The sequence below is a fragment of the Larimichthys crocea genome, chromosome XXIV (genome assembly GCF_000972845.2).
Source record: "Larimichthys crocea isolate SSNF chromosome XXIV, L_crocea_2.0, whole genome shotgun sequence".
NCBI lineage: Eukaryota > Metazoa > Chordata > Actinopteri > Sciaenidae > Larimichthys > Larimichthys crocea.
In genome coordinates, this window is record NC_040034.1 from 826,422 (window position 1) to 854,147 (window position 27,726).

At 40.9% G+C, this 27,726-nt stretch overlaps 3 protein-coding genes across 8 annotated transcripts in view; 2 read left to right on the forward strand and 1 right to left on the reverse strand.

Annotated features, from left to right (window-relative positions):
* The window catches only part of LOC104920056 (ephrin-A2), a 97,414-nt gene extending 77,108 nt beyond the window's left edge, over window positions 1-20,306 (forward strand). The window contains exons 4-5 of one of the 3 annotated variants that reach the window (XR_003461693.1): window positions 835-2,570; window positions 20,022-20,306. Coding sequence is in view for 2 of the 3 variants with exons in the window: in XM_027275248.1 (XP_027131049.1) it covers window positions 835-959 (125 nt within the window). In the remaining variant the exon portion in view is untranslated. Of the gene's footprint in view, window positions 1-834; window positions 2,835-20,021 lie in introns of those variants that run through there. The other 2 variants (XM_027275248.1, XM_027275249.1) reach the window with 2 other exon arrangements.
* snap23.1 (synaptosome associated protein 23.1) lies at window positions 8,436-22,896 on the forward strand. 3 transcript variants are annotated; one of them, XR_003461692.1, is made up of 9 exons: window positions 10,387-10,524; window positions 13,180-13,294; window positions 17,289-17,330; window positions 17,776-17,824; window positions 18,787-18,904; window positions 20,314-20,484; window positions 20,578-20,722; window positions 21,538-21,661; window positions 21,692-22,896. XR_003461692.1 is itself a non-coding variant. In XM_027275247.1 (8 exons), the coding sequence occupies exons 2-8, from the start codon at window positions 13,238-13,240 to the stop codon at window positions 21,598-21,600; spliced, it is 645 nt and encodes a 214-aa protein (XP_027131048.1). In that variant the 5' UTR covers window positions 8,436-8,589; window positions 13,180-13,237; the 3' UTR covers window positions 21,601-22,896. The 3 variants fall into 3 exon arrangements, 2 of the variants coding, with proteins under 2 accessions (XP_027131048.1, XP_019134901.1); XM_027275247.1 differs by lacking the exon at window positions 10,387-10,524 and adding an exon at window positions 8,436-8,589 and having other exon boundaries at window positions 21,538-22,896; XM_019279356.2 differs by having other exon boundaries at window positions 21,538-22,896.
* Window positions 22,897-24,017: 1,121 nt separating this feature from the next.
* Window positions 24,018-27,726, reverse strand: part of sptb (spectrin, beta, erythrocytic) — a 45,029-nt gene continuing 41,320 nt past the window's right edge. For both annotated transcript variants that reach the window (XM_019279355.2, XM_019279354.2), the window contains 3 exons: window positions 27,205-27,372; window positions 26,991-27,033; window positions 24,018-26,555 (listed from right to left, as the gene is read on the reverse strand). In XM_019279355.2, coding sequence (XP_019134900.2) covers window positions 26,373-26,555; window positions 26,991-27,033; window positions 27,205-27,372 — 394 coding nt within the window. In that variant the 3' untranslated portion in view covers window positions 24,018-26,372. The remainder of the gene's footprint in view (window positions 26,556-26,990; window positions 27,034-27,204; window positions 27,373-27,726) is intronic.

Below are 27,726 nucleotides of genomic sequence, written 5' to 3' on the forward strand. Positions count from 1 at the left end.
CATGTTGGCCTATGATATTACCGTTCAAAAATAACTCCAACAGAATATTGGCACACATGAGGATCAGATTGCGGATTGCTCATTACGCTACACTTGCGTTATCTTTAAAATAATCTACCTGTACGTCTTTCCAAAGGCGGATTTGAGTTTGCAACTCAAGCCCGACTGAGGAATTAAACCTGGGTAGTAGCACATCTCCCTAGATAATGACGCGGCTTTGAACATCCTTCGTAAAAAGGATGAGAGTCGGCCTTCACGGCTTTCCAGGCTCAGATCACTCCAAATCTCGCTAAGGGTAGAGGAAATTCTCTCCTCCTCCATAATTACTGAAACAACATACTTTCTTTTCTTCTGTCATTGCTGCTTCTTAGAGATTCTCCTTTTTTCGTGCTGTTAAAGTAATCTGTCTGACATTGCAACTTCCATCTCATCTGTGAAATACTGTCACAAGAGTGAGCTCTGAGCGGTGGCACATGTAAAGGATGTGTGTCTTTTTTCTGTGTGTGTGTGTGTGTGTCAGCTGCTCCAGATTCCGAGTCTCTGTGATTAAACTGTAATTAGGTTGGTTAAACCCCCCGCAGAGCTCAGTTGCTGTCGTCTTCTCCTCCTCCCTCCATCTTCTCATTTCTTTCTGGCGCCTTTCTCTCTTGCCTTTCCTTTGGCTTTTGAAGGGTGACAGTTTTCTGGTTTGTCCTTCACTCGTCTACTGTTTGTCTTTCGCTAAATTCATTAATTTTGTTTGGAGACTTGTCTTGTCTTTGTATCTGTCTGTGTGTCCCTTCTCAGTTCAGATGTTTTGTCGTTTTTTCCTTTTCTCTCTTCGTTCTGTTCCAGATGGGTCGGGATATGATTCTCCAGAGCCCTTCCTGACTGATGGAGGTCCAAGCTGGAGGCCAAGGTCCATGGCCCTGTTAGCTGCTCTGGCCTCACTGCTCCTGGGACTCTTCTCCTGGCTGTGACCCCCTCTCCTTCTGTTCCTGGATCTCCCACCCACGGTCGCAGGGCTGGGCTGGGCTGGCTGTCCCTCTAAATCCACCACCCCTCAGGGAAGCCCTCTGTCTCCGTCCTTCCCTCTCCCACCTCCACCTCCTCTTTACAACCACCAACCACCCCCACTGCCAGCCCCTTCAACGGCCCAGCCACGGACACCCTTCCCAGGCCTGGCTGAGAGGGTTGGGCCTTGAGCTTTTTGGGAAGCGGCCCTTCATCTCTGATCCCCGAACTCTGGGTGGAACAGCGCCTCTCAGCTGAAAAACACAAGGGAAATGTCTCTGCACTCGTATCAGGGGGTCCTTTTGATTTGACTATTGACTCTTGGCCACTGATGGGGTAGATGTAGCTGCAGCTATGATTAAACTTGTCGTTCCAGTGCAATTCCTATCATCCAATCACGGCGAGGATGCATTAAGCGATAGGCCTGGATGCACAAAAATTGGATTTTTCTCGCATTGCTGTCCCATCGTCAAACCAAGAATTGGAAGTGGCCAAGCTTGCATTGTAATTGAAATTCTATACTGTCTGGACCCGTTCCAACTGCAACGAGAATAAGAGCAAATGTACAGAGATGGAGAGGAGAAAAGCGACCCGGGCCTGTGCAGAAAAGAAAGGGAAAACAATGCGGGCACAGATTTAAATGAATACGGCCATATGGGAAATGTAATATTATATGTGTTGATATTTTCAGACCCAGTCTAGATTCACAGCAATGTGATATAAAAATCATACAGTTTGATTTTTTCATGAGAAGCTCCGATGTCACATTACAATGACAAGTATAATCATAGCCTGTTTTAGTGGGAGGGTGGGGTGGTGTGTAGAGGGTGTTCTTTCTGGGTGGGGTTTTGGTGAGGTGTATATTTTCAGGTGGGATGTGTTTTGTCTTATTCATGTTTCTAAACAAAGCATTTATCACAGCCTGGCCAGCGCAGGCTTCTTCAGCACTGTCTAATGTCGATTGGGTCGGGTGACTTTTGGAACCATGACTTTACTCCTGTATGAATGTACCACTGGTCACCCACCTCTTTGTCTTTCTGTATTATTATGACTGTGGTCACTTACAGTACCTTCTCTTGGACTGGCAGGATGTATGGAGGGGTTTTTTTTTTTCCGGAGAGGGATGGTGGGGGGGCGGGCAGGAGGCGGGTGAAGTAGGGATGAGCGGTGGACAGGTGAGAAAAGGAGGCGACACTCAAAGTTGCATGACCACTGTGAAACCTTCAGATCAATCTCGTTTGTAATGATGATATATTTTTTCATGGGGAAAAATCAGAAACACCCAGCTACCGCTCTCTTGCTCTCCCTGAGACTTTTTTTCAGACATCAAAAGGAAAAATTCAACCTCCCTCCACACGCCGTTTCTCCTGTCTGGCTTTCGGTCGTTGATGGATTAGCTCAGGCCGGGGGAGATAAATGGACCCATACGGTGAAACTGACTGCAAATCAGCCCTCAGAGCCCAGGCTGGATCACAACGGACGTAAACACTGACTGAAGCTGGTCCTGGGTCTGAGGGTTAAACCAATAAGGGAAGTGCATAGACTGTGGCAAATGAGGCGAGGTGTGTGTGTGTGTGGTAGCATCACAAAAACACACATGCGCATGCACACACATACATACACACACACAGACAAACACACACACACACACAGTCTTTGATAACGGGACTGTTCCTCTGAGCATTCATGGACATTACTATAAAGGGAACAGCACAGAGAGAGAGAGGGAGCAGAGGAGGGAGGAGGAGGAGGAGGAAGAGTGTGTGCATCATGGGACTGAGACTTCTTTAATGTCGGGAAGTGAACATAATGAGTAAGCACTGTGAACACACACATGCATACACACATGACGACCCATGTACAGATACACACAAAGTGCAGACATATGTAGAAAAGCACACGCAGATCTAGACATTTACAGAGACATGGCATGCACATACACACATGTACAAAAACACACACACACACACACACACAAGGAAACACAAACAAGGGGAAGCACTTCCTTCCCTGTTTCATCTTATTTTTGTAGCATTTAAAATCACTGTTAATTACTCCTGTGTGGGATGCAGTGATGGGGTATAGCCTGTGGAAGATTAAAAAAAAAAAGTGTTTTCTCTTCTTCTATTCCACTGAAGCTGTCCTTCTATCGTTCTTCTTCTCTGGTCTGTGATCCATGGTTGGTAGTGGTAGGATGCCTCCAGGTCTGAGCGTCATGTATGAGTTTGTCTCCTTTTCTGTTCTGTGGTGTTTTTTTTTGTGGAAGATGACCTCAGTCATTTAAGTCAGTCAGTCAAAAGTTAAAAACACAAAAGTCAGAGCGAGGAGAGAAACACACAAATAAAGATTGTCTTTTTGTCTACTCGAAAAAAGTGGAATTTCTTCAGTGGAAATGTGAGTTCATTTTCATCTAATGGGTTTGTTTTGCCACGAAAAGGGCAGACGATTTTTTATTCATGTATTAGTCTGCACCTGGGTCTTTATTTTGATCCAGTCTATCTTCCTCTGACGTCAAAGACTTGGGACGGTGAGCGTTGAGCTCTGCCAGTCAAAGCATGAAATTATTCAGATGAAATCACCCTTCCCCAATCTTCAGCTGTTTCTCCCTCAGCGATGTGACAGCTAATCTGAAGTGCTGACAACACGGAGACTGAATAGCTTGATAGCCTTTCCTCTCTTGTTTCCGTCAGATTTCCAGCAGGGTGGCCTAACAGCGATGGGAAAGTGCATTTTACTTTAAATACTGTACTGTTTTCATGCGCATTTTTCAATTTGCAACAAAAATTAAAGTTAAATTAAGATTTTTATGCTTGGCTGAGGTGGAACAGTTTATGCATAGATACAAAGAAAAAAGCGTCAAAGTGACTTAAAGGTCATTCAAGCTTCCTCTCTACTTAAGAGATGAAGAAGAAAAAAGACAGAGGGGTCCATAACATTCCTTACATACATGAAACAAACACAAATGTCATATTTCCATCACATTTTTCCCGTTAAAGTTTTACTTGGCCTCTGTTAATGATATCATCTGATTGCTCCTCTTTCTTCTTCTTCTTCCTCAGTGGTTTATTGGCACCTGATCGAAGAATTAGCACCACCAGCTGTTTATCTCAATGCGCCAACTCCTAATATTTGCATAACAGTGGTGAATGGAAATGAAATTTGATGATTTTTTGGGGAAATTTGGTTAACATTCGTGCTACATTTGGACGGAAACCTGGCTCATGAGTTGTTTCCACCAAAGAGAGATTTTCCCCTCCAAATGTCTCACATGATTTCAGTTAAAATAACAGTTTGAGACCCAAAGAGGTAAAAATGATCCATTATTTCTTTAAAAACACAGAGAAAAGTCCAAAAACTAGACAAAAATTTGTGTTGCAGAACATTTTCCCTACCTCATTGTTCATCTTGCAGCCACTTAGAATTCTTTGGAGGGGGTCCACCTCTAGTTTGAAAACCACTGGACTGTACATAAAGTAGTTAAAACTCTCTCCATCTCAACCAGCTCAAGCAGCGAAGTACTACTTACACAAGATGCGTCAGTTTTAACAACCTACTAATGTAATAGGCCAATCAAGGGTTTTACTTCAACAGGATTTTGATGGTTGGATGATTTTTACATTGTAAAAGGTGTGAATGTTTCTTACTGGTTAGACAGGTCGCCCTGAAACTGAAAAGTCACAGGTTTGATCCCCACTACATTTACGTCTATTAAAGGTCAGGCGTCCTTGAGACATGGAAACATTACATGGTAATGATGCCTAAAGGCTAAATGTCAAAAAGAAAAAAGGTGAATATAAAATGTTTCCACTCCTCTTTTCTCCACATCCGGACATAATTAGACAGACAGACAATAGACATTTCTCCCATCGGGGCTTGTAAGGGTCAGTGATGGCTTGAAACATTTATCAACCCTGTTTTAAAAGCGTTATTTGAAACCACTGACTCGTCTCTTTTGGCAGCGCGTTGCAAAAAGAATATCAGAAACGTTGTTTTTGGGGGGAAAACTGAGGTACATGAATAATAGATGAGCCTTGGCTTGCCATGTTTGGCCCTCCTGTGCAAAGCGGGCTAATGGCTATCGATGTCTCTAGTTTCCATCAAATTGCTTCATATGAGAGCTCAATTCAAACGGAGAAAGAGTAGATTCCAGTGAAAAGGAGACGAGGGGGAATGAAATTATCTCCGAATATTGAGATGCACGCTTGGTCAGCCAATTCTTTGTCCTGACAAGTATCAGGTACCAGCGGAATTAGCCTAACGTAAAATTAAGCCCGATGAAGCAAGTCCTGGTCTTCCGATGTCTCGATGCTTGTGATGGTGAATGATGGATGTGTGATGCAGCTGGAACAGCGCCAGTAATGAACAGATGTGCTCCTTGAAATCATGAGAAACTATAGTGATCTGGCCTGTGTCACTGACACACATGCGCTTACCAGACGCACACACGCGTATACACTGTTATATCCTCACATATTCTCTCCCAGATTTAATTAATCACTTGATTATTTCTGCTGTTTTCATTGGCTGGCGCACATGCGGGACAATAATTGCCGAGAATAAATTTGGCCTATATGATGTTGGTTTTGGCGAGAACCAAAAAGGAAAGCCAGGAAATGCAGATGGCCGAGCCCTCTGCATTCTTTCCCTCTTATCTTTCTGTCCCTCCGTCTCTTCTTCCGTCGGTTTCTCGCTCTCGCAGACACATTACAAGGCGAGAAGCCTAATCCATTCTCCTCTTTCGCCCCGTACTTTTGTCTCCTCACATTCAACTAACTGGCATGATTTAGGAATTATGGAATTAGGGCAGCGCTCCCATCTCTATTAATGAGGAACGACATGATGAAAGAGCTTGATCCTGAACGTGCCATCTGTAGTCACTATTACACCTACTCTTAATCTACCTCTCTTTCGATTCTTTCTCTTTCCACCTTTCCTTCCTTCCTTCCTCTCTCTCTCTCACACACACATCCTCTGTCAAACACGCTCACATTATACCTTAGTTGTAATTACAGAGGAAATACTAATTCGTAGCTCTTCAAGCACTGTTGGATGTGGCGTAAAATGGCACAGCAGGAAAGTTAACTACGGACCACACACCCGCGCATAGACACCCACGTACACACACACACACACACAGGAGTCCAGATGGACCGTGTGTTATTGCTGAATAATGCATACTATGTAGACTCTATAAAAGATACATGGGCAGAGAGAGCAGAGCACCGTGGGCAGTTCGGTGAGGGCAGCTCTGAAGCATCCCTTGTGTAAATTTGGAGCTGTCACCAAATGTACATCTTGTAGGTATTTAGCTGTAGGTGACCCAACAGGGCAAAAAAAAAAATATTTAGCTGCAGTTAGAAACAAAAAACAAAACAAACACTTGCCTTTTAGACATTGTCAGTTGATATGTTTGGCTGGCACTCTGCCCGGTGTCTTTGCAGTCACCTTGAACAGGCTTTTTGTGTTTTTTTTTTAAACCATTAAAAACTTGGGGAATTACACAGCAGATTCAATGCTAGAGGCTCAGATTTCAGATCATCTCTCAGAGAAACGCTAAGAAAAATATCCAGCAGTCTGCCCCTCCATGCAAAATACCGAGGATGGGGTGGAGGATGGGGAGGAGGGGAGGGGAGGTCTGGGTGAAGGGTAAATGCTGCACTCATGTGGGGAAAATGAGCAGCGCCTCTTTTTGTCCTCTGGAGTCATATGACAGGACATGCGCAGCATCATGTGCTGCGTTCAAGGCCCTCAACAAGCGGCTCTCTCTCTCTCTGAGTAAATTCAATGAAAGTGCTCAACAAAATAAAATAATAAAAGTGTGCAACTACAGCAGCAGCATTAAGATTAGGCAAACAGACTTGAATTAAATGTTTGCCTCACTAATATAGAAGCCAAAACCTATTATGTGTTTCTCTGCATCCACTCTGTGCTTGTCAGAATGAAATATTATACTTTTTTTACTCCTTCTGCAAATTAATTTTACATAAAACTCATATGAAAAGCTTATAAAACATGACACATGGGTAAAAAGGCACATGCTTATGCCGTAATGCAGGGGTCTCACATGTAAAGTCACGTTTTAAGCCTGACCTAAAACCTAACCTGAAAAAGGGGTTATTAGCCTATATGTGTTTATGCTTGAAAAGTTCATGCATAATTATTATTGGTTATTTATTTAATGCCAAGAGCTGTGCATTTGTCCACTGTTTCATCCAACTGGAGTGCAAATGCCTGCACTGTTTGTAGTTTCTCAATTATCTGCACATTCACCATCATTTTTTGGTGACACTGTCAATTATTATGATAAAAAATTGGCGTACCACCTGGCAGTACCTCTGCGGACCCCCTAGGGGTCACGGATGCCTGGTTGAAGACCCCTGCCATAATCAATCAATCAATCAATCAATCAATCAATCAATCAATCAATCAATAAAGCTTTATTTGTACAATTGTACAATTATTTGTTGAAACGTTGTGTATATAACATGCAGCAATCTGCTGCTTCTCTCTCTCCCTCTCTTTATCATTGTTTTCTCCCTTTTTAACGGGGCAGTAGTTTTATTCCTATTGTAGAATAAGAACCTTATACTAGCAGTTCAGTTTACTGTACATTCAGAGGTTCTGAATTTCCTTCCCAGTAGCCCAGAACAGACAAACTAAATTCTGACTCTAGACGTGGCCCTTAAAATGTTGTTATTCCTTTACACTAAGAAGGTTAGGAGATTGCAATGCAGCGACTGGACTCTACTAGATGCAACTAAATTCTACATACTGGACCTTTAAATACTACATTTACTTAACTGAAGCACCTGAGTGTTTTTTTGTTGTTGTTTTTTTAAAATAAAAAGTAGTTTACACTAGGTCTGCTTTGGAGTCTTCATAGTTCCTACAGCACCCTCACATTCACCATAATTTTTGGTGAAAACTGTCAATTATTATGACAAAAAAAAAATTGGCGGACCTCTGCGGACCCCCTAGTGGTCACGGACCCCTGGTTAAAGACCCCTGCCATAATCAATCAATCAATCAATCAATCAATCAATCAATCAATCAATCAATCAATCAAGCTTTATTTGTACAAAATATGTAACACACAGTGCTTATGCAAACTGAGGAAGCGCCATCTCAACATGTTGCATCACTAATAATACATGTGATATATAATTTAACACTTAATTTCCTTTAATGTCCTTTTATATCTACAGTGGGAGCGGGTCCTCTTTCACAGAGGCTGCCATGTTGAAACACAATGTTGTTATTATTAGTATTATTATATTATTATTATACTAAGAAAGGTTAGGAATTGCAATGCACATGCGATTGGACTACAAGATGCAACAAAATAAATTAAAAACTTTTACTTAATTGAACCACCTGTGTGTGTAATTTATTTATTTATTTATTTAAAATAATAAAAAAAAGTAGTTTACACTAGGTCTGCTTTGGAGTCTTCATATTTCCGACGGCACGTAAACGCACCAACCGACACACTTCGGCCGTTGGAGCGACTGAAGGAATCCAGAAGTTACCGGAGCCAAGTTCACAAACCGTAACGAAGAAGGAGGAGTGAGGAGCTTAAACACAGGAGGGTTAACTGTAAGTTTGACTCCCTTACATAAATATCTGTCTCCTTTTTCCTCTCCTCTCTCTCTCTTTATCTTTAGTTTGAGTGTTGACAGGAAAGGCGGAAACTAGCTGAGCTAGCAGCCGTTTGTTAGTTTTTTTTTTTTTTTTTAAAACGAGTTTTTTTAGGGACACGGACAGCGACTGTTGGACAATGTAAGACAACTTAAAACTATTTAACGCTTGTTTTTTAAACTCTTTTCAATTTTATGTATTTTTTTAAAGGGGCTGCTTCACCACCAAACTATCGGTTGCTTGGGTGTGGGTGACCCGGTTCTTGTTTCTCAGTTTCAGACTAAACGGCGACCTGTGTTTATCAAGTGACTCGTTCAATATAGGAAAGTGGCACAGGCTCGAAAACATTTAGTCCCTCAAGGTTACAAGCTGTATCAGGTGGACAATTTAACAACGGCGATGCATTAAACTTCATCTGTCAGATGGGTTGAAACCAGGCTGACCACACTTTTGTTTTTATACATAATACAGGGTTGAGTCCCACGTGGGTGCTTTGAATCCTTGAAAATGCTTTGAATTTCAATTCAGTGGTTTATTCAAGGTTTGAAAATGTATGTGAATTGTCAATTACGAGTGTTTTCTCAAGGTTGTGAAAGTGTGGCTTGAATTTCAATTCAGTGTTTTCACAGGTTGTGAAAATGCTTGAATTTCAATTCAGTGTGTTCACAGGTTGTGAAAAGCTTGAATCCTTGAAAATGCTTGAATTTCAATTCAGTGTTTTCAAGGTTGTGAAAATGTTGAATTTCAATTCAGTGTTTTTCAAGGTTGTGTGGGAAGAAAGCGCTTGTATTTTCAATTCAGTGTTTTCAAGGTTTGTGGGGACAGTGCTTGAAGAATTTCAAGATTCAGTGTTTTCAAGGTTCTGTGAAAATGCTTGAATTTCAATTCCTGTTTTCAAAGGTTGTTGAAAATGCTTGAATTCCTTGAAAAATGTTGAATTTCAATTCAGTGTTTGTCAAGGTTGTGAAACTGTTCAATGGTTTTCTGTGTGAATATGCATTCAACGGTGTTTTCAAGTGAAAGGCTTGATATGCATGTTTCAAGTTGGAAATGCTTGAATTTCAATTACAGTGTTTTCAAGGTTTGAAAATGGCTTTGATTGTCAATTAGTGTTTTCAAGTGTTGTGAAATGCGCTTGAATTTCAATTCAGTGTTTTCAAGGTTGTGAAAATGCTTGAATTTCAATTCAGTGTTTTCAAGGTTGTGAAAATGCTTGAATTTCAATTCAGTGTTTTCAAGGTTGTGAAAATGCTTGAAATTTTTGTGATGTCTATTTGTCACTGTTATTGCGCTATGGTAGTTACACAATACACCGCTCACAAGCTGAGAATACAAGCCAATTCACAATTAGTTAAAAATCAAAACAGTCAATCTACCACCATATGAAATAATGCTAATTAGACCCATATTATTATGCCATACAGTGGCCATGACCATCATGGCAAACACAACTAGTAGGCTACCTATTTAAAGGTGCTGGAAAAATGGAAAAACTGGTGCTTGAAGGTGCTTGAAAAGTGCTTGAATTTGTTCATGGAAAAAGGTGTAGGAACCCTGATAATAAGTCATGAAGGAAATTAAAGATCCAGGTCTGTGCAGCATGATGTCAATGTTTACACAGGTGGGGCAGCATTATTAAGTCAAAACCACACATATTATATTATATTTGATGCCATCACAGAGGACAGAGCTGTAGGAATAATAAATATTAAATGCTGTGTGTGTGTGTGTGTGTGATCACACAGCAGCCATGAGCAGAAGAAAAGGTGTGTGTGTGTGTGCAGACAGATCTGGAGGAACAGGTTTGGGTAGAGGAACAAGAAATGTGTTTCCCTGTAGGACCTATTGTGTTAAGGCTGTTGTTGCAGTTCGAAGACGCTTTAACATGAGCGGGTATGTCCTTTTTTTACACTTGTTAAATTATTCTTCACACATGTCGTGTGGTGTGTTTCAGGCCACCCCCTCGGGGTGTGTGAGGTGTGAACTTGTACAGGGTTTTATACTGTTATATCCGATGATCGCACAGGGAACGAAACAATAAGGATAAATCAATATGCAGCTGTACAGAGAGTCTTTACTGCCACGTATGTTGTTGTTTTTTTGTCTGTGTTGACATGTTGTTGTTGTGGCGTTTCAAAAGAGCCGAGTATGTGTGAATTACAAGCTGCAAACTTGCCAAGTCCGAAAAAGCCTGTGTGAACCCGCTTTGTGCCCTCTTTCTAAAAAAAAAAAGAAAAGAAGAAATGCCGAGTCAACAACATTACATCCTCTGATCCGTCTGCCAAGCAGACTATCCATTTTCCCTGTTTGTTTTTTTTTCAGGATGTTAGTTGCTGCTGGAAACGGAGCTCGGAGTTCAGGGGTTAATTTGAAAAACAAAACTTGAACTTTTCTAAAGGGAACGAGGTTCACAGCAGGAAAAAGCTGCGTTTCCTGAATGTCGGTATCTGGTTAACCTCGTCCTTGAAAAGTCCGTCTGCCACACGGCATATAAGCTTAAGTCTTATGATGATCTTGATCTCACGTTACCGTGTGCACCAGAGGCTGTCTGAGGCTGCCGTCACTCCTCCAATCATCCTGTGATGCTGGACTGCGTTGAAGGTCACTTGATGCACAAAATGAGACCTGGGATCTGTATTCGGATCGGCTAAACCTCTCCGAAAGGTAGCCGGGCTCGACAGAGAGTCATTTTTTGAAGGTCGGTATAAAAACGTTTAGTTTAAACCTGACAGCCGGTTAATCGGCAGAGATGGCTGCTGCAGTGCATCTGTTGCATTCAAGCCTTTGCCAATCAAGTTTTCACGATGCTGATGAAGTTTTTTTAACGATGCATTTTGCATCAACTGGCCAGAGCTCACATCATCACGCCAGAGCAGGTTTACAGTATCTGGGAGTATAGCAGAGGCATACATCTTATGCACGCTTCGACGGTGTTTGTGTGCGATTTACATTCACGGCTCGGCCCGAACTGATTTAATCTGCTGACCTCTACTCCAAAAGGATTACCTGGAAAAAACACAGTGAAAACACGCCGAGCACCCCGAGTTCTGTCTGCTGCCGCTCATCGGCGTAGTTTTATGCACGAGAAACCAGCATCGTTTCAACATCTCCTGTGAAAGCACCCACAGAGGTCGCTTCTGATTCATTTCTCTTTGCCATGCTTTGTCTGAACTCCAGCGAAGTCCACTCCTTCTTTTGAAACCACGGAAAAAATGACCAATTTCTTCAACAACCGGCTCTCAAACCAGAGAAACACAAACTGGAGCGTGAACACACTTTTTTTAGAGCGTCTCAACAGAGTAATTGTTATTTTGTTCATTTCTATATGCTTCTCTTAACATTGGTAATGTTTTGCCTGTTTCTGCCCCCGTCCAGTCTCATGATTCTCATTTTCCTATCGCAGCCTCCTTATCTCCGTCCCCTCATCGTTAGCATACATTCTCCTAGCCAGACTGCAGCTAAGCCTTTCACAAACAGGGAAACGCTCCAGGCTCACTAAAATATAGTTTTGCTGCATCTTTTGAAATTGATTTATGTTTCTTTTTATCAGCAGGCCCTGCTGTATGTGTTCAGACTCCTAACACTCCTCCGGGGGCAGGAAAAGAGCCTGATTTGTTTAGGTTTTGCATCTCCCCTTTTTCCTCTCCGCATGAGTGGCATGAACATACATCGATGTTCTCGTACAGTTAAATGTTAGGTCAATAAATGTGAGAGATCATACACTGAACAAATAGTCTACAGCAGTGAATACTGTGCTGTAGCATGAGGCGTTGAGACTCTAAACCCTGACGTACTGCATAATGTAGAAAATAAGAATTCCCATCATAACTTATCAGAGCGGAGGAAAAAGGAGACGGATCGTTATTAGAAACGGAGAAAATCAAACAAACCTCACATTTTAGGATCTGTAACTAGTAATCAATGTTTTTATAATAACAATCTATCAAATGGCAGATGTCAGAGGTCACTTAAAGAGAAGACCAGTATCTGCAGCTCCTCGCAGTTTTACGAGCTTCATAGCAGCAAGTTCGGGCTCATTGTTCAGCTATGCTCTTCTGGTTCGCTCTTGCTGTTTTTCGTCCTCAATAAGCAGCAGAGGAGCTCATAAAATCCCTGTGTACTCTACATGCTCAGCACCTAACAGCAGACAGACACAGTTAGGGGACTATCTGGTGAACTCGGTAGAGTATTCAGCGGCTCGAGAGCCAGATAGTTCCGCCAGGAGACAAACGGTGAATACAGGACAGTAAATATTGGCTTTAGATTCACCAGCCTGACTCCAGATGAATCGTAATGTTGGTCAGTCACCTCTGGATGTGTAATGATCGCCCCATCATCTAGTTTATAGTCAAATATGTTTATTTTGTGTTCATATTTAAAAATTGATATCAGCGGGTCTGTTGTGATTGGCCGTTTTTTTCTGTCGATCAACTTATCAGTTAATCAACAAATAGTTTAACTCCAATTTGAATATATTTCTAATTATTTAGGCCTTCATAATTAACTGATGCCCTCTGATGTGACCTTTGAAACCTTTCCCTCTTCCAGGCCGCAGAATATCGAGCTCGGTGCCACGGGGGGAGCCTCCAAACAGGACAGCAGCAACATGGACGACATGAGTGTGGAACAGATCACCATGAGGGCCAACCAAGTGACTGATGAGGTACTGAGACGCACACAGGGAGAGAGATGAAACTTTTTATTCAAAGGATTTTCTACCCAAAATATTTTAGTAACAAACGCCAAAATGATGCAGGCTACAGATGGAAGACGTGGTGAAACTGTGAGAACATAATGTTTGGAACATACTGAGCTTACAGATGAACAGTGAAGAAAGAAAGGGATATTGAGAAGTTTATGTTGGTGCTTTGATACTTTTTTCCCCCCAAATAATTGTCTCTGACATTTCCCTGAATGGATTATGTTTTGTCTACAGGCAAGCAAGCAGTTCAGTGTAGATGGAAAATGAAGTAAATGGATATTTACTTGGATTTTAATTGAGATTTTCTTGAGAAAGAAAACATATTTCAAATCACTAGTACAAAACTACATCAAGATAACATCCTAGGAAATACTACAGCAGAAAAACCTGCGACCTGACTATTCAATGTCAAAATAGCTGCTCGGGAAAAGGTCTATTTATTGTCTGTGGAGGATGAAACTGACAACTTTTAACAGACGCCCTCCAAACCTGCAGGGCATGAGCATGTGATTTCGGGCGGAGTACACCTTTTTAAATTCATGACCAGAAAGACTAATACACATATGCTAATCATCCAGAAAGAGACAATGAATTAGTTTCAGATGCGAAACTGCAGTTGTTCGAATTAAAATGAAGCCAAACAAACGTTAACGTGAGCTGAGAATGCGAACTCTTGAAGAGTGAGATGAAAGATTTAATCCCGCTCCCATGTCTGTACAACGGAGGAATGGCTAGTCTGGCTCTGGCTAAAGGTTAAAAAGAAACAATCAACACATCTAAAGCTCACTAATTAACACTTAATATTTAGTTTGTTTACAAGAATAGAAGCTAATCTAAGTTGATCGTCTGCTGGCTTTAGTTTCATATGTAGCGTACAGATATGAGAGCGGCAACAGTTTCCTCATCCAACTCTGATAACAGTTCAGAGGTGTTTAGCTTCATCTTCTAATTTGTGTATTAGTTTGATTCAGTCATGCCCATTAAATAATCAAGATTTAGCATTTTTGTGGTTAAATAATCATCGTCAGAAGATTGTGGCTTATTCGACACAGCATTAAAAGGGCAGGAGCTGTGTAATTATATTCATTGCGTTCACCGTTGATTATTAAGCCTGACATCGATAGGAAGTGTGTGAAGCTTTACGCCTAATTTAGCCTGAAAGCTCCACGTACCCCTCTGCGGTTTTGACAGTTTGAATGTTGTCAGCTCATATCTAAGCGTTTTTATTATCAAGGAGATAATTGTTTAATCAGCACTCCGGGGCATCGTATGATCAGCCATCTGATTCAAATGGAAGCAAATTAGCTTACTCTAGCTGAGCTTGTAGCTGCGCACCTCACCTTCCTCCCAGTTTTGACTGCGCTGATCGTCTGCGTGTCTCTGAATGTGTGTTTGCTGTCTGATTTAACCTGCCATGTTCTCTCTTTCTCCTTCTTCCTTCTGCTGCTGCCTGGTTGACTTAGCAGACAGGGCATGGGAAGGTCCTTCTACTAGTGCGACTTAGTGTTTCAGGTATGAGTGGTGACCCAAAGCCGAAGCACGGTTCTGTATCAGGTAGGGCTGCCACGATTAGTCGATTAGTCACGATTATGTCGACGAACAAAATCGTCGACAACTAATTTAGTAGTGGGACCTCTCCCCGGCGCTCGCTGGCTGGCCGGCATGGAAAGACTCGGGGGGGGCAAAGGTGGCTCACGGCTCCGTCCGCGAGCTTTACAGCGCCTGCCCACCCCCCTCTCTCCGGAACAGTCAATTTACGTATGATCCGATTAGTCGACTAATCGAAAAAATAATCGGTGATTAGTCGACTATCAAAATAATCGTTTGTGGCAGCCCTAGTATCAGGGCAACAGAAGAATTTGTTTTTAGCTCATCTAACACATGCTGTCTTTATAATTTCATGGCTGTTTTCCCTGTCAGGCAGTTTAAAAATGGCTTCAGTCTTTGTGACAAAGTTATTTAAATGCTTTTATTTCTGTGCTAATATCTAAATCAGGCTTTTTTTTTTTTTTTTTTTGTGGTACAAATTTTTCTGTTTCAAAAGCCTCACGTGTCATTTGCTGGAACCTGCACGTACCTCGCCGCAGTCTGCTTTTCATTTAAGCCGTCCCAAACAAACGATAAAAATATCGCACCATTGTCTGTATCTCAAACATTTGTCATAGCACCCCCAATCTGGAAAATTTGGCAAAAAACAACCATAACGGGGCTTAATTAGCCAAGTTCAAGGATTCTCGGAGATGTAATGTAATGTTTATCCACCCAAGTGATGTTCTGGCTATGACAACAGAAACCTGGCTGAGTTCGACACGTCCCTTCTCGCCAATTCTATGTTTGTCTTTTTCTCAACTCGCTGATTAATGTATTCCGAGCAAACATAACACAGAGGGAATGAGGAATCGGGTCCCTGCTCTCTCTCTGTCTCTCTCTCGTTAACAGTTCATTAGTGGTGGAAACAATGGAGTCATGCCCCGAGTCACTTCCGCGCTTCGCTCCGTTCGGATCCTCTGCTCCCTGCACAGCACCTGCTATTAATAGAGGCACCAAGGCGTAACTCACCTGAACTGACTGCATTCCAGCTCGCCATCAACTTTTGTGCCTGCGCATACATCATGCGTGTTTTTTGTCAGTTCACTTTTGTGTCAGCCGTACCCACGTCGCTCGATCAGGAAGAGAGATAAGAAACTGTGTCAGAGCTTCAAAATCCAAATCCACGCCACAGACTCATTATAGGAACGATTTGAATATGCAGAGTTTTCACACGAGAGAGGTGACAAAAGATTTTTGAGCGTGTGGTTTAGGCCTGCAACTAAAAGTTATTTCAAGAACATTCAGTTTATTAACACCTAACTAGAAAAGGAAAGAAATGCAGAAATCCTGAAAAAATTATCAAAATATTTGACGATTGAATCATTTCTTGGCTAATTGTTTCAACTCTAGCACAGGAGCAACTCATTCCTGGTGAGAAAACAATCTTAATTGGAAGAATATCCATTAATTGTTTGGTCTATAAAATATCTTTGAAGAAACCAGTAAACATTCACATTTGAGGAGCTGGAACCAGTGAATTTTAGCTTGAACAAGTAAATATCAAAATATTTGCCACTCGATTTTTATGTCGACCAACAAATTGATCAGTTGTAAGTTGTTTCAGCTACATTAAGCAAATAAAGTGGTGAGGAGTAGACTTCTGTTTATACGTGTGTAAACAGAGGTCTACAAAATATTGAAACAGAAACAGCAATGTGGATTCTTCCTTTTAAAAGACCCGGAAAACAAATTGAATCTGAATTCTGATTTTCTAATCATATATGTTTGTGTGTATATAATCTTGGAGGATCTCCTGTCACAGGACAAACGGGCAGACCGTGCAGGGAACGAGTAATTCAGAAGATTCTGCATGTAACAGCAGTTTTTTTTAGACCAAATGTGGATATACAACAATCTTAAAGGATCTTAGAGACCTGGTTTGAAAGATTTGTTGCCGTTCAATATCATAACTTTATGAATATTAATGGTGTAGCTTCCCCCTCTTATCGTGTATCTTTTCATTTGCCTTATCCCTCTTATCGTCTCCTGTTTCTCATTGTCTCCTTTAGTTAATTCCCTTTCTGTTGTGATGTTCTCTTCTGCTCTGTCTGTTTCACCCCATTCTGTTTTTGTTTAAAGTTATTTGAAGTGCTAGACTCCAGATAGACGCCAGATAAATGTAAAAGCCTGTCTGGGTTTGACATCTGGTCCACCAGCATACACACACAGTTTCCCAACTCTGAAATCTCTCCTGACAAATGTTCTTAGAAGGAGCCAAACACAAATATGTATCAACCCTGAGGTTTGAATGCACTCCCATCAGTCTTTGTCTCTTTTTTTCTCCCCCATCATTCTCTGTGCAGACTCCTTTCAGATAAAAAAAAGTATTTTTATTCACCAGCACCTCCTGTTTTCTCCTCCACAGTCACTGGAAAGCACACGGAGGATGCTGCAGATGGCCGAGGAGGTGAGACTCGTTACAACTCGTTACAACTCGTTACCGCTGCTACTGACACAAAAGCACAGTATGCATCATCTTACATGCAGCCGGCCAGAGAGTGGCTCCATGTGGGTTTATAATTAGGGAATTATTATGAATCCATGATGATGTCAGTGATATGGATATTCTTTAAATGCTGATTTTTACATTGATGTAATAACAGATCTGAAGTGAAGTGTATTATGACCACTGTTAATAATTAACTTCAGATTTTGACGATTTAATTTTGGGAAGTAAAACGCTGCTTCACTTTTTATTCATTATGCTTTTTTTTTTTTATATTAATTGTATTTGCCTCGGTGAGTCAGTTCAATAATTAATCGACTGACTATTTCCATTCTTTCTAAATTATAGATCTGTCTGTGAACTTTTCAGTGGTTCTGAATTTGTGTGACTCTCTTTTGTCTTTCAGAGCAAACAAACCGGCGTCAACACCATGGTGATGCTGGACCAGCAAGGAGGTGAATAATAAAACATGAACCCTGCTGGTTTTTATCTAGAGGTTTCCCAACTTTAAATCTTTTTTTATTTGTCTGTGCCTTTTCAGTCATGATATGTAAATCACACTAATGCTGTACAACATAATATGCATAATGCTTTTTCTAAAACACACTAATGCATCCTTATGGATTGCTCTCTTCTTTTTTTTTCGCCTGTTTTTGCTGCCATAATACAAATGTCGTTTTGCATTTTAAAGAAGTTTTATACAATTTCAAAGAAACAGATTTCCTTTTTTTGATATCTGAGGCAGACAGTCTGCTGTAAAAAAATCACAATGACATGTTTGCTGAAGTTGAAGTTGAAGTCATTTGAGTAACTCTCCTCTTAGGAAATAGCGCAGCGTTAAGTAATAAAACCAAACAGGTTCTTGTAAAGCTGTATGTTACTGTAACATAAGCATCACAGTCATCACTTCCCTGAGGGAAGTAGTATTGAAATTAAATACTAATTATTTATTACAGTCTGTACAAGTATCAGCCACACACCAATAATTTGTTGGTTGTAATTTCTGTCATGAAATATTGGTGTGCCAAATTAATTTATTACTTCATTGTTTTTTCTCAGGATAAGTTATTTGTCTGTGTTTGTGCTGAAAATCCTTTTTTATTGTTTTTGCCTGCAACTTATGTAAGCGCTGTCCAGGACATCAGTTCCCTGTTTAAAAATGTGCATTTGTAATTATTAGTTGTACTACCTGCAGTATGTTATTTATTTAATTTTTATTTATACGTATCTCATTTTCTGCTGCTGCGTTGACCCAGTTATTGACCCAATTTAGGAATCCTCACAGGGGTCATTAAAAATTTTAATAAATCCACTCTTAAAATGTACGAAAAAGACAGAATCCCGCCGTATAGGATGCACCCGGATCCAGAGAAAAAGAGAGTGTGACATGACGCCGTGTGCCTGTCTTGTGTTTCAGAGCAGCTGAAGCGTGTGGACGAGGGCATGGACCAGATCAACCAGGACATGAGACAGGCTGAGAAAAACCTGACTGACCTCTCCAAATGCTGCGGCCTCTGTGTCTGCCCCTGTGACAGGTACACTGTACGCTCCGAGCCGCTGAAGGCTCCAAATCACTGTTGTGTGTTATCATGCTTGTCGCTGCTTTTTGTGTGTGTGTGTGTGTATGTGTGTGTGTATCATGAAAATTTATGGAGCAGGCATGTGGCTAGGCCGGTGTAGAGGAAAGAGTCAAGAGAAGCTGTCTGAAACAATTGAAGTTTATTTGATGGATACATTTATTTGTGTTGCAAAGTTGCGGAGTTATTTCAGGCAATCTGGTTCCAGAAATAAAAATCTTTTTTTTTGCATAGACAATGTTAGATGACTGACAGTTGGAGCGCTTCCACAGCTTGGATAGGCATGAAACTCCCTGTTCATCAATCATGAGCAGGAGAGTTGACCAACTGTGTCATAAAATATGTTCTTTGATTAAAATAAAAAAAAAAGTAAAGGTACCGGCTCATGCACAAATGAGCATAGTAGTGTAAAACTGTCTTAAAAGTGCTGCTATGCACTTTAAGAGTATGGTGCTAATGAAATGAATATTAAAATCTGTAGCTTCACTTTGGAGGTTTCAGTTGTGGATGAATTCAGCCTCTGTGCCGATGTGTTTTCTTCCCGACTGCAACAACAACAGAGCATTTGAATTCTCTGCTGCTCTCAGTCCTGCCCCTCCCTCTCTATTCTCCATAGCAACAGCAGCCAATGCTCATGGGTATTTTAGTATTTGGAGAAGTTCTCTGAAACCATGCAGAAGTAATAAAAATGTGTGGCCATTCCCTAAAACTATGAACTCGTCCTGGATAGCAGAACAGATCTAGAGTGTTTTCGGATGTTGTTAAAAGAAGAATGTGAATTTGTGGAATCAGCGACAGCTCTATTATAACGAGACTGAACGCTTCACTGCTGCTCATCGCTCAGGGCGATTTCACATCAACACAGCATGAACTCATGATAACGGCTCGACATACGGAGGAGAAAATACTTTTTTTTTTTATGTCAAATGTGAATGTTGCGGTCAAAAAAAATGCCAATTCAGGATTCCCAGCGGTTTAGAAATGGGTAGGGAACGTGACACGACAGGTGCACTGCTCTGTGCTGAGCATACCTAAAACTACTCTCCATCAACACCATATCGATATGCAGTGTCAGTGTGTGTGTGTGTGTGTGTGCACAGTAAGAGCATATCTGGTTCTAAACATGAAAAAAAAATCTCCCCAAAATGCTTTCACATTGGAAAAGAAGATTCTATGACGATTACCAAAAGATAAGGTAGGGAATCTTTAAATTCTTCATGATTAATCTGTGACTGTAGCCGACTTTTATATAGAGGTCCATGTGGTTGCAGATCAGTTAACGTTCTTCTATTTTTTTCATGTTATATTATTTAACACATCCCCAGATTTTTTTGCTTTATAGTGACCTTGCTTTTTTTTTTTTCCAGGGTGTCATCAATCGAGCACGACCAGCGATACAAGCGTACCTGGGGTATCGGAGGAGGCGACGGCGAAGTTGATTCCAACGGCGCAAAAATAGTCTCGAGGCAGCCCTCGGGTGTGCGCAATGGCCAGGCTCAAGTGAACGCCCCGGAGCCCTCGGGCCCGTACATCAAGAGGTGGGGTCATCGTTTCGCTTCCTTAAGAATCCTTTTTTATGTGTCTTGTGGTCAATTGTGCTAGTTAAAACTTATTCTACATCCGTGGTGCAGGATAACCAATGATGCACGGGAGGATGAGATGGAGGAGAATCTGGAAGCAGTGGGCAGCATTATTGGCAACCTGAAAAACATGGCTATGGACATGGGCTCAGAGATAGACAAGCAGAACAAACAGATCGACAGCATCACTTCCAAGGTATGAGCCCGAGATGAAATTACCTTTCAATAGTTTTGTTTTTTTTCTCCTGTTAATGTGCATTCGTCTGAGTTTGTCTGATCGCACTTCTTAAGCCAGCTCTGTCACCGAAACTCGCCGATTCTATCCAGAATTACACGTCTTAAAATTAGAAACATCTAAACTCGCAGGATTATCCGAGCTGTCTCAGAAAAAACTGTTCCCCAGGGCGAGCTTGACTGCTAAATTAAAGGTGTCCTGTGGAGTTTTTCACTTTGTTTTTACCTGTGTCCACCTGTTTTGTTCGCATCATGCATATGAGAACCTGCCCGTGGTTTCACGCCGTTCCACTAATCGACAGTTTGCTGCGGTAATGTGGAAAGAAGAAGAATCCAGCTTTGCAAAACAAATCTGGATTTAAAAGATTTTTTTTTTTAAATCAGCCGTGCGAAAGTTTTAAGAGAAATAAAATGCATTCAGAATCTTCCAGGATTGCCAGTTTGCATTATGGTGGGAAACCATGCATGTAAATATAACTTTAAATTCCTGGAAACACCACAGGGCCGTTGTGAAGCAGTGCATTTAAACTAAAGGTGCTCTGTGGAGGTTTCTGTCCAGTGTTCTTCATCAAACTCTTTTAGGTCCAACAAACATGTTAAATAGGTTTCCTTCCTCCATAAAACATTTGCAATGCAGATGTTGCTTTCTTTCCTGCACTGTTTATTTCCGTGTTTACTTGGTAACGGCCCTCTTCCGCAGGGAACGTTTCTAAACTCAGCCACTCTCCAAATAAAAAGGAAAACGGGCTGAATGTTTGTATCTTTTCTGTCTTTCAGGCGGAAATGAACAAAGTTCGCATCGATGAAGCAAACCAGAGAGCCAACAAGCTCATCAAGTAGACGAGGAACCCTGCTTCTTGCGGTTTTATCCATCAACCTTGAGCCTCTGTCGCCACATCTGTACACACACACACACACACACACACACACACACACACACACACACACACACACACACACACACTGCCTACTCGTGCACATGCACAAACACACACTCTTTGACATTTAGCAATTCAGGTTGGAGGAATATATATATTTTTTTGCCCGCGGTGTGCTTATCTTTACTGCACTAAGATGTGAGTAGAAAAACATTTATACATTTTATAAATTGACCACCACCATCACACCTTTTTGACTCATGTACTCATAGTTATGCTGGACTTTTGAGAAGCAGCGCAGGCGTCAGAAACCGCAACCAAACCCCGAAGTGACTGACTGCCTGTCGCCGCTGTTTGATACCAAATATCCACCAGACCTGTTGTATCAGATCTCGACATTCACGGGAAGGGAAGTAGCACAGGTCAGCTGCTTTTCTTTTCTTTCTCTTAAAGTCAAGAACTATGAAGCGTCTCCCTTTGTCTGTGTGAATATTTTGTCCGTATGGACGAGGTCACAAATCTAAACTGTCTTTTAGATATACTGCAATTCATTAATTTATGCGTCACCCCTCTGAGCTACATCTAGTTTAATCATAAACATGTTAACCGTAGTCTGAAAAATGTGTCTTCTTCCTCAAATTGGTTCAATGTGTAATTAAGTTTATTGTATCATGTGTATTATTGCTTATTTAATTATTCTTATCAAGCAGAAATGACTTGTGAATAAAGTTGTTGTTGTTTTTTTAAACACTTTGTTCTCATGTCATTTTTGCCTTTTCAGATGTAAAAAAAATAAAATAAAAAAGTCATATTGTGCTTTGGAGTGAGTCATGGCGAACGCTTTCATGCTGGAATTCAAAGCACATACCCCCCGCATGAGCAATTTAATGTTTTCATTTTCTGGCTACTGAGAAGTCAAAGGTGTTCTAACCGTTTGAAAAAATAAATAAATAAATAAATTGAGGCGCTGACCTGGTGTTAGACACTTTTTAATATATAGCAATCGCTCGTCCTTCAGATGTGAAGCATCATGAGCATCGTTCATCATCACGTCCTCCATGGCATCTAGTTTTCTTTATGATAACGCTGAATATGAGAAACAATAAGTGGTTGAGTAACAGTGCATGTGTCATCGGTGGATCAACTGCTGTACTTCATATTTAGTCTCTCCAGGTTTTTTTTTTCCCCCACTCTGATCGCAGTGTTGATGTAAATACTGAAACATACTGTAGCTGTTTATTAATTGCCTACACTCACGTACTCTTTTCTTTTCGTTACCTCCTGGTTAATAGAGATGTATAGCACCCAAGAGGACGTTTAACAGCCTATGGAGGGTTCCTACACAAGTCTGCTAATGTGCGGGGAAAATTAATTTCCTCAAGTTCGATAATTACTCTGTGAAAGAATGAAAACAAATGTTCGGGTTCTGAAGCACACGGCTGTACGTTGTTAAATCCACTATCATTTCTCATATCGGCTCTCTGGGTCAATATGGCATACGCAGCGGTTTTGTCATAATGCAAACGAATCTTAAAAAATTCAGGAACATGTTTGAATTTTCGAAATAGGAGAATGTGCAGGAACTCCTCCTCGAAGGCTTTTCTAGATCTTTGGTTGTGTTGTAACAGCCATTGTATCACAAGCCGCTCCTCTTGCATCTGTTGTGTAAATAGCCAGTTTCCACAGCGGAGCTGCGGTAAAATGATAATATCATAGCATAATTTGTTCTGTCAGAGCCGTAGCCGGGCTGAGGAATTACTGCTGGCAGCGAGACACAAAAGTATATATGTAGAGGAATGATGTTTAAGGGGTAAATGTAGAAGAAGAATACATCCCGGCAGGCTCTGTCAAGGCCTCGCTGTGGAAAATTGTCTAATGATAAAGTAATACCATATGCTGAAAGTATCTCTCGTACACATCTCCTGGCTCATTTGTTTCGAAGAAATATGATCATTTTGCATGCTCCGCTGCAGGCGTACACCTATTGAGTTTGTAAAGATTGAAATGAACTGTTCTTCAGGGCTTTGTGTTGCTATAAGTGATCATCCTCAGCCCATTACTTGTCAGCTGAGATCTAATTAGTCTGGCCTGAGGCTGCCTCCACGTCCTCAGGCTGTTTATTCATTGTTGTACCAACAGCCGCTGGAATGTCTATTTTTGAAAATGTTCATACGCAGCTCGACTTTATCTGGAATATAAACTTGGTTTAACAAAGTAAAACTGCCTTTTGTTTCTCTTGTCTAATTGTTTGTACTCAATAAATCTATTTTGAAATTCATTTTATTGCACCTTTTTTTTTATTATGATGATGAAACTGAATTGCACAACTTGACGATGAATTTTCAAAATCTAGTAAATGTCAATAAGTCAGCCCAAACCTTTTTTTAGTTTCAGGAGTTTATTTTAAAGTTTATTCTCTCAAAATTTGATACTTCTTGTCAACATTTTTTTTGGATATTTTACATAGCTAGAGAGAGTACAAAATGCAGATTTCTAAAAACCACTGAACAGAAAAGGCAGGTACTGTAGGAAAGGAGTGGAAGGACTGAACAAAGTGGATGTGAAGGAAGTGTCAGAATCTTGAGTTGCTGTAGATTTAAAAAAACAAGACTGAATACACGTGATGCAGTTTTCTAATAGTGGTACTCGTTCTGTCTTTCTTACGAGAGGATCATACGCTTGATTTCTGTAAATAAGCTCATCGTGATGCTACCACACTTCTGTTGAGCTGAGCAGTCTTGTTTAACTTTCCACACCCAACTTTTTTATTTTTATTGAGGTCACTTGAGTTGGATCGTAGTTCAGGGACGGAGCCCACAGTACAAGGCAAGACGGCAGTGGGTGAGTGTGTGTATGTGTGTGTGATAAATGAACATCTATAAACGCAGTTCAATATACTGTACATACTCTGTATTCCCTGTATGTATCAATTTCAAGTCATTCTATAATGGCTTTATTGTTTAAATGTACCAAATTCTCGCTTCCTTCATATTGAAGACACATTCCCTCAGCTCCACACTGCCACTGTATGATCCTCGCCTTTAGAGAGAGAGCGTTGCCCGGTCCTGTTGTGTGGTTTTGGAAAAGCAGTCAAGATTCATCCGACCCACGGCTTGTCCTTAGACTTTGGCTAGTACTGTAAAAACTTTTTTTTTAAATAATGTTAGAACACCTGGTTTAAATTCAGGTTGGCTGTGATTTGACACTCAACATTTCTTGTAAACAAATAAATCTAGTTTGTGAGAGCGGAGGGGTGTTCCATAAAGCCGGATTACAAATTAAACCGGGCTTATTTTTTTTGCAGAAATTAGGTTTAAAGGGGTCTGATTGAAGTCACCGTGGGGACGTATGTTTCTGTCACAGACTTGGACTTCTGAACCGGTGTTACAATCAATCTGCCAGACTGAAACAGTTTGTTTTCTTTCTTCCGAGTCAGTTTGGATTACATGTCAGATTTTTGACCTGAGCAGCATGTTTACTTTTTAAAAATTGCTAATTATCTTATGATAAGACCCCAGATAATTATATTTCAAAGCAGTTATTTTGCATCTTATAAATCTATACATACATTTGAAAAAGGTTTTTTTGTTTGTTTGTTCGTGGCAGTGGTTTTTCCACCTCATGTTTAATTCACGCTGGTCCATTTTCTTCAGTATGAATTCCAGTTTCAGTTTGTTGGCTCGTTTTTTAAGTCGTGTTTTCCCCCCCAAATAAGACCTGTTTCTCTGAGCAGCCCTCTTTATGAAACACCCCTCAGATATATGCTGACAGAATATATTTGCAACGTGTGTCTCTACGAGCCAAAGTTAAAGACAAATAAGGCAGGTCAAGTTGGTCTTGATTTGAAGGTTCAAGAATATCACAATAGCACCATATCAAACTAAACGTAAAACATACCTCATGCATCTGTAGATATATAAACTGTATATGTATATATGTTAATGAATAGATATGAAATTCAAAGGGTTCAATACACAAGTGTTGGATATATTTCAAGTTCACAGAAATAACTACTGCCACAGTCCAGTTAAGAACACAACCTGGACCTAGATCTATATTCAGAACTGACTGATTCGTGGTGTCTCATGACATACGCTCATACGTCATCAGTTCAAATCTCAACAGTCAAACTCTTCACAGTGCATAGAGCATTTAGTTTGCATGCCTGCAATTATCACTTGGTGCGTGTGTGTGTGTGTGTGCACTGTACAGCGCTGCACTACGGTTTGCTCAAGTCTTTACACCGCATTTACAAAAGCTCCATAAAGCCAAGTTAAAGTCACTCTGCTTCCAAATTCAAATAGCACAGTATTACAGTTCACAACCATTGTTATAAGGCAGATAAATAAAAGTACACCGTGGTACTCTTTGAGTCACCCTTATGTTCATTACAGGCCTTTCATATCATATTTGTACATGGCTATATCAAAGCATGCCGTACCGAAGCGGGAAAAATTGCGGCGAAAGTAAGAAAAGAAAAAGTTTTACAAACATTCTTTGGTTGAGTGTGAAAGGAGCATTCCTGTGCTTTAATTTAATGCTTTGAATTTGGCATTTGTTAAAAAGAAACTAAAGAAAAGAGTGGACCTTTGCAATGATACGCTGGCTAAAATACAGGCGAAAGAGTGATGGCTTTAACCTAAGCTACAATATTTATGTTAATCCTCGCTAAATAATATAAAAAAAATTCAATCTAGTGATAAAAAGCTCGCTCTGACTGATTGTACACAAATACTACTTTCTCTTTCTCTTGTCTTTCTTGCCAGAGCTGGGCTCGGGGAGGGCAGCCGAGGAGGAGGAGGAGGTGGAGGGAGCGGGCAGGCTGTGGGCTTTGGCCCCTGAGGGCCCCGACGCCTCCTCTGCAGCCAGGGGCTGAACGGCCTTCTCCATGGCTTGGCTCCAACGCTGGAGCTCCTCCTGAAATTAAAACACAGAGGCTTACAAAGGGAAGTCCACCTCTACAGGGGCAAGCGTGTGGGTCTGTTTGTGTAAATGAACGAGTGCAGTTGGTCACATACTGAACAATGAAGCTTTAAATAAGGTTAATATATGAAAACAACCTTCTACTTTCAGAACTTAATGATCCCCGTAGGGCAAACCTCTCGCCAAGACAAGAAAATGTGAATAACCTTGTTAATGTCAGCTCCTTCCATTAATAACCTTTACTTAGACATGGGAAGGAAACTTCAAAACGAAACATGTATCCACTGTTATGCGGCATCAAACCCTGCGACCGCTTCTTAGCATGAGGTCAAAGGTCATAAAACATACAAGTCAGAACATTTTGTCTCGTGTGATTCATGAAAAGCTGCTAAAATTATTCAGTCTGTATCTCAGTTGGTCAAAACTCACGTCATCTTTACACTGGAACAAATATTCATTGCCGTCTCCAAGACTGTGGGAGGGAAAGAAAGGCGAAGTTAGACACGAGAGAAGGAAAACGAGTGGAAGTCACTGCACTCAACCAGTGTTAAGAAACTTAATTAATACAGCACCTTTCTTACACAAAATAAAAAAAGAAATAGAAATAGTCCGCCAAAAAGTTGAACTGTAAAAAGATTCTCACCGTAGTTTGCAGACGTGCTTCTTCTTCTTGTAGGTCGGGAGGATCTCCCAGCTGGCGTTACCGAGAGACAGCGGCTCCTGATGCATCACGCTGTGGCTGTAACTCTTGGCGTCCTTATAGATTGAGAGCAGACCCGGCTTCAGCACGCAGTACAGGTTGTTCCATGACCTAAAGGAGGAGGAGGAGGAAGGAGAGCTTTAATATTGATCATTTCAGGTAGCTAATTTCTGGCAATAATGCAAGAATCAATTTTATTTCATTCCAATTAGGAGAGCCGGGACAACATCGCCGTTCCCGTAAGACTTAATCCAGTTAATTAGAAATAAGAAGAGCAGTCGGTGCAGCTCTAGAAAGTCAGTCAGGAGGTAAGAAGTGAAACAAAAACTCTGTGGGATGCTTGTGTATTGAAAAAAATAACTTGTAGCAGCTGGAATTTCTTTAAAAACAACAGTTAATGATCTTAAAATTCACGTCATCGCCTACATTTACAAAAGCTGATGGTTAATATTTCATTTCTGATGT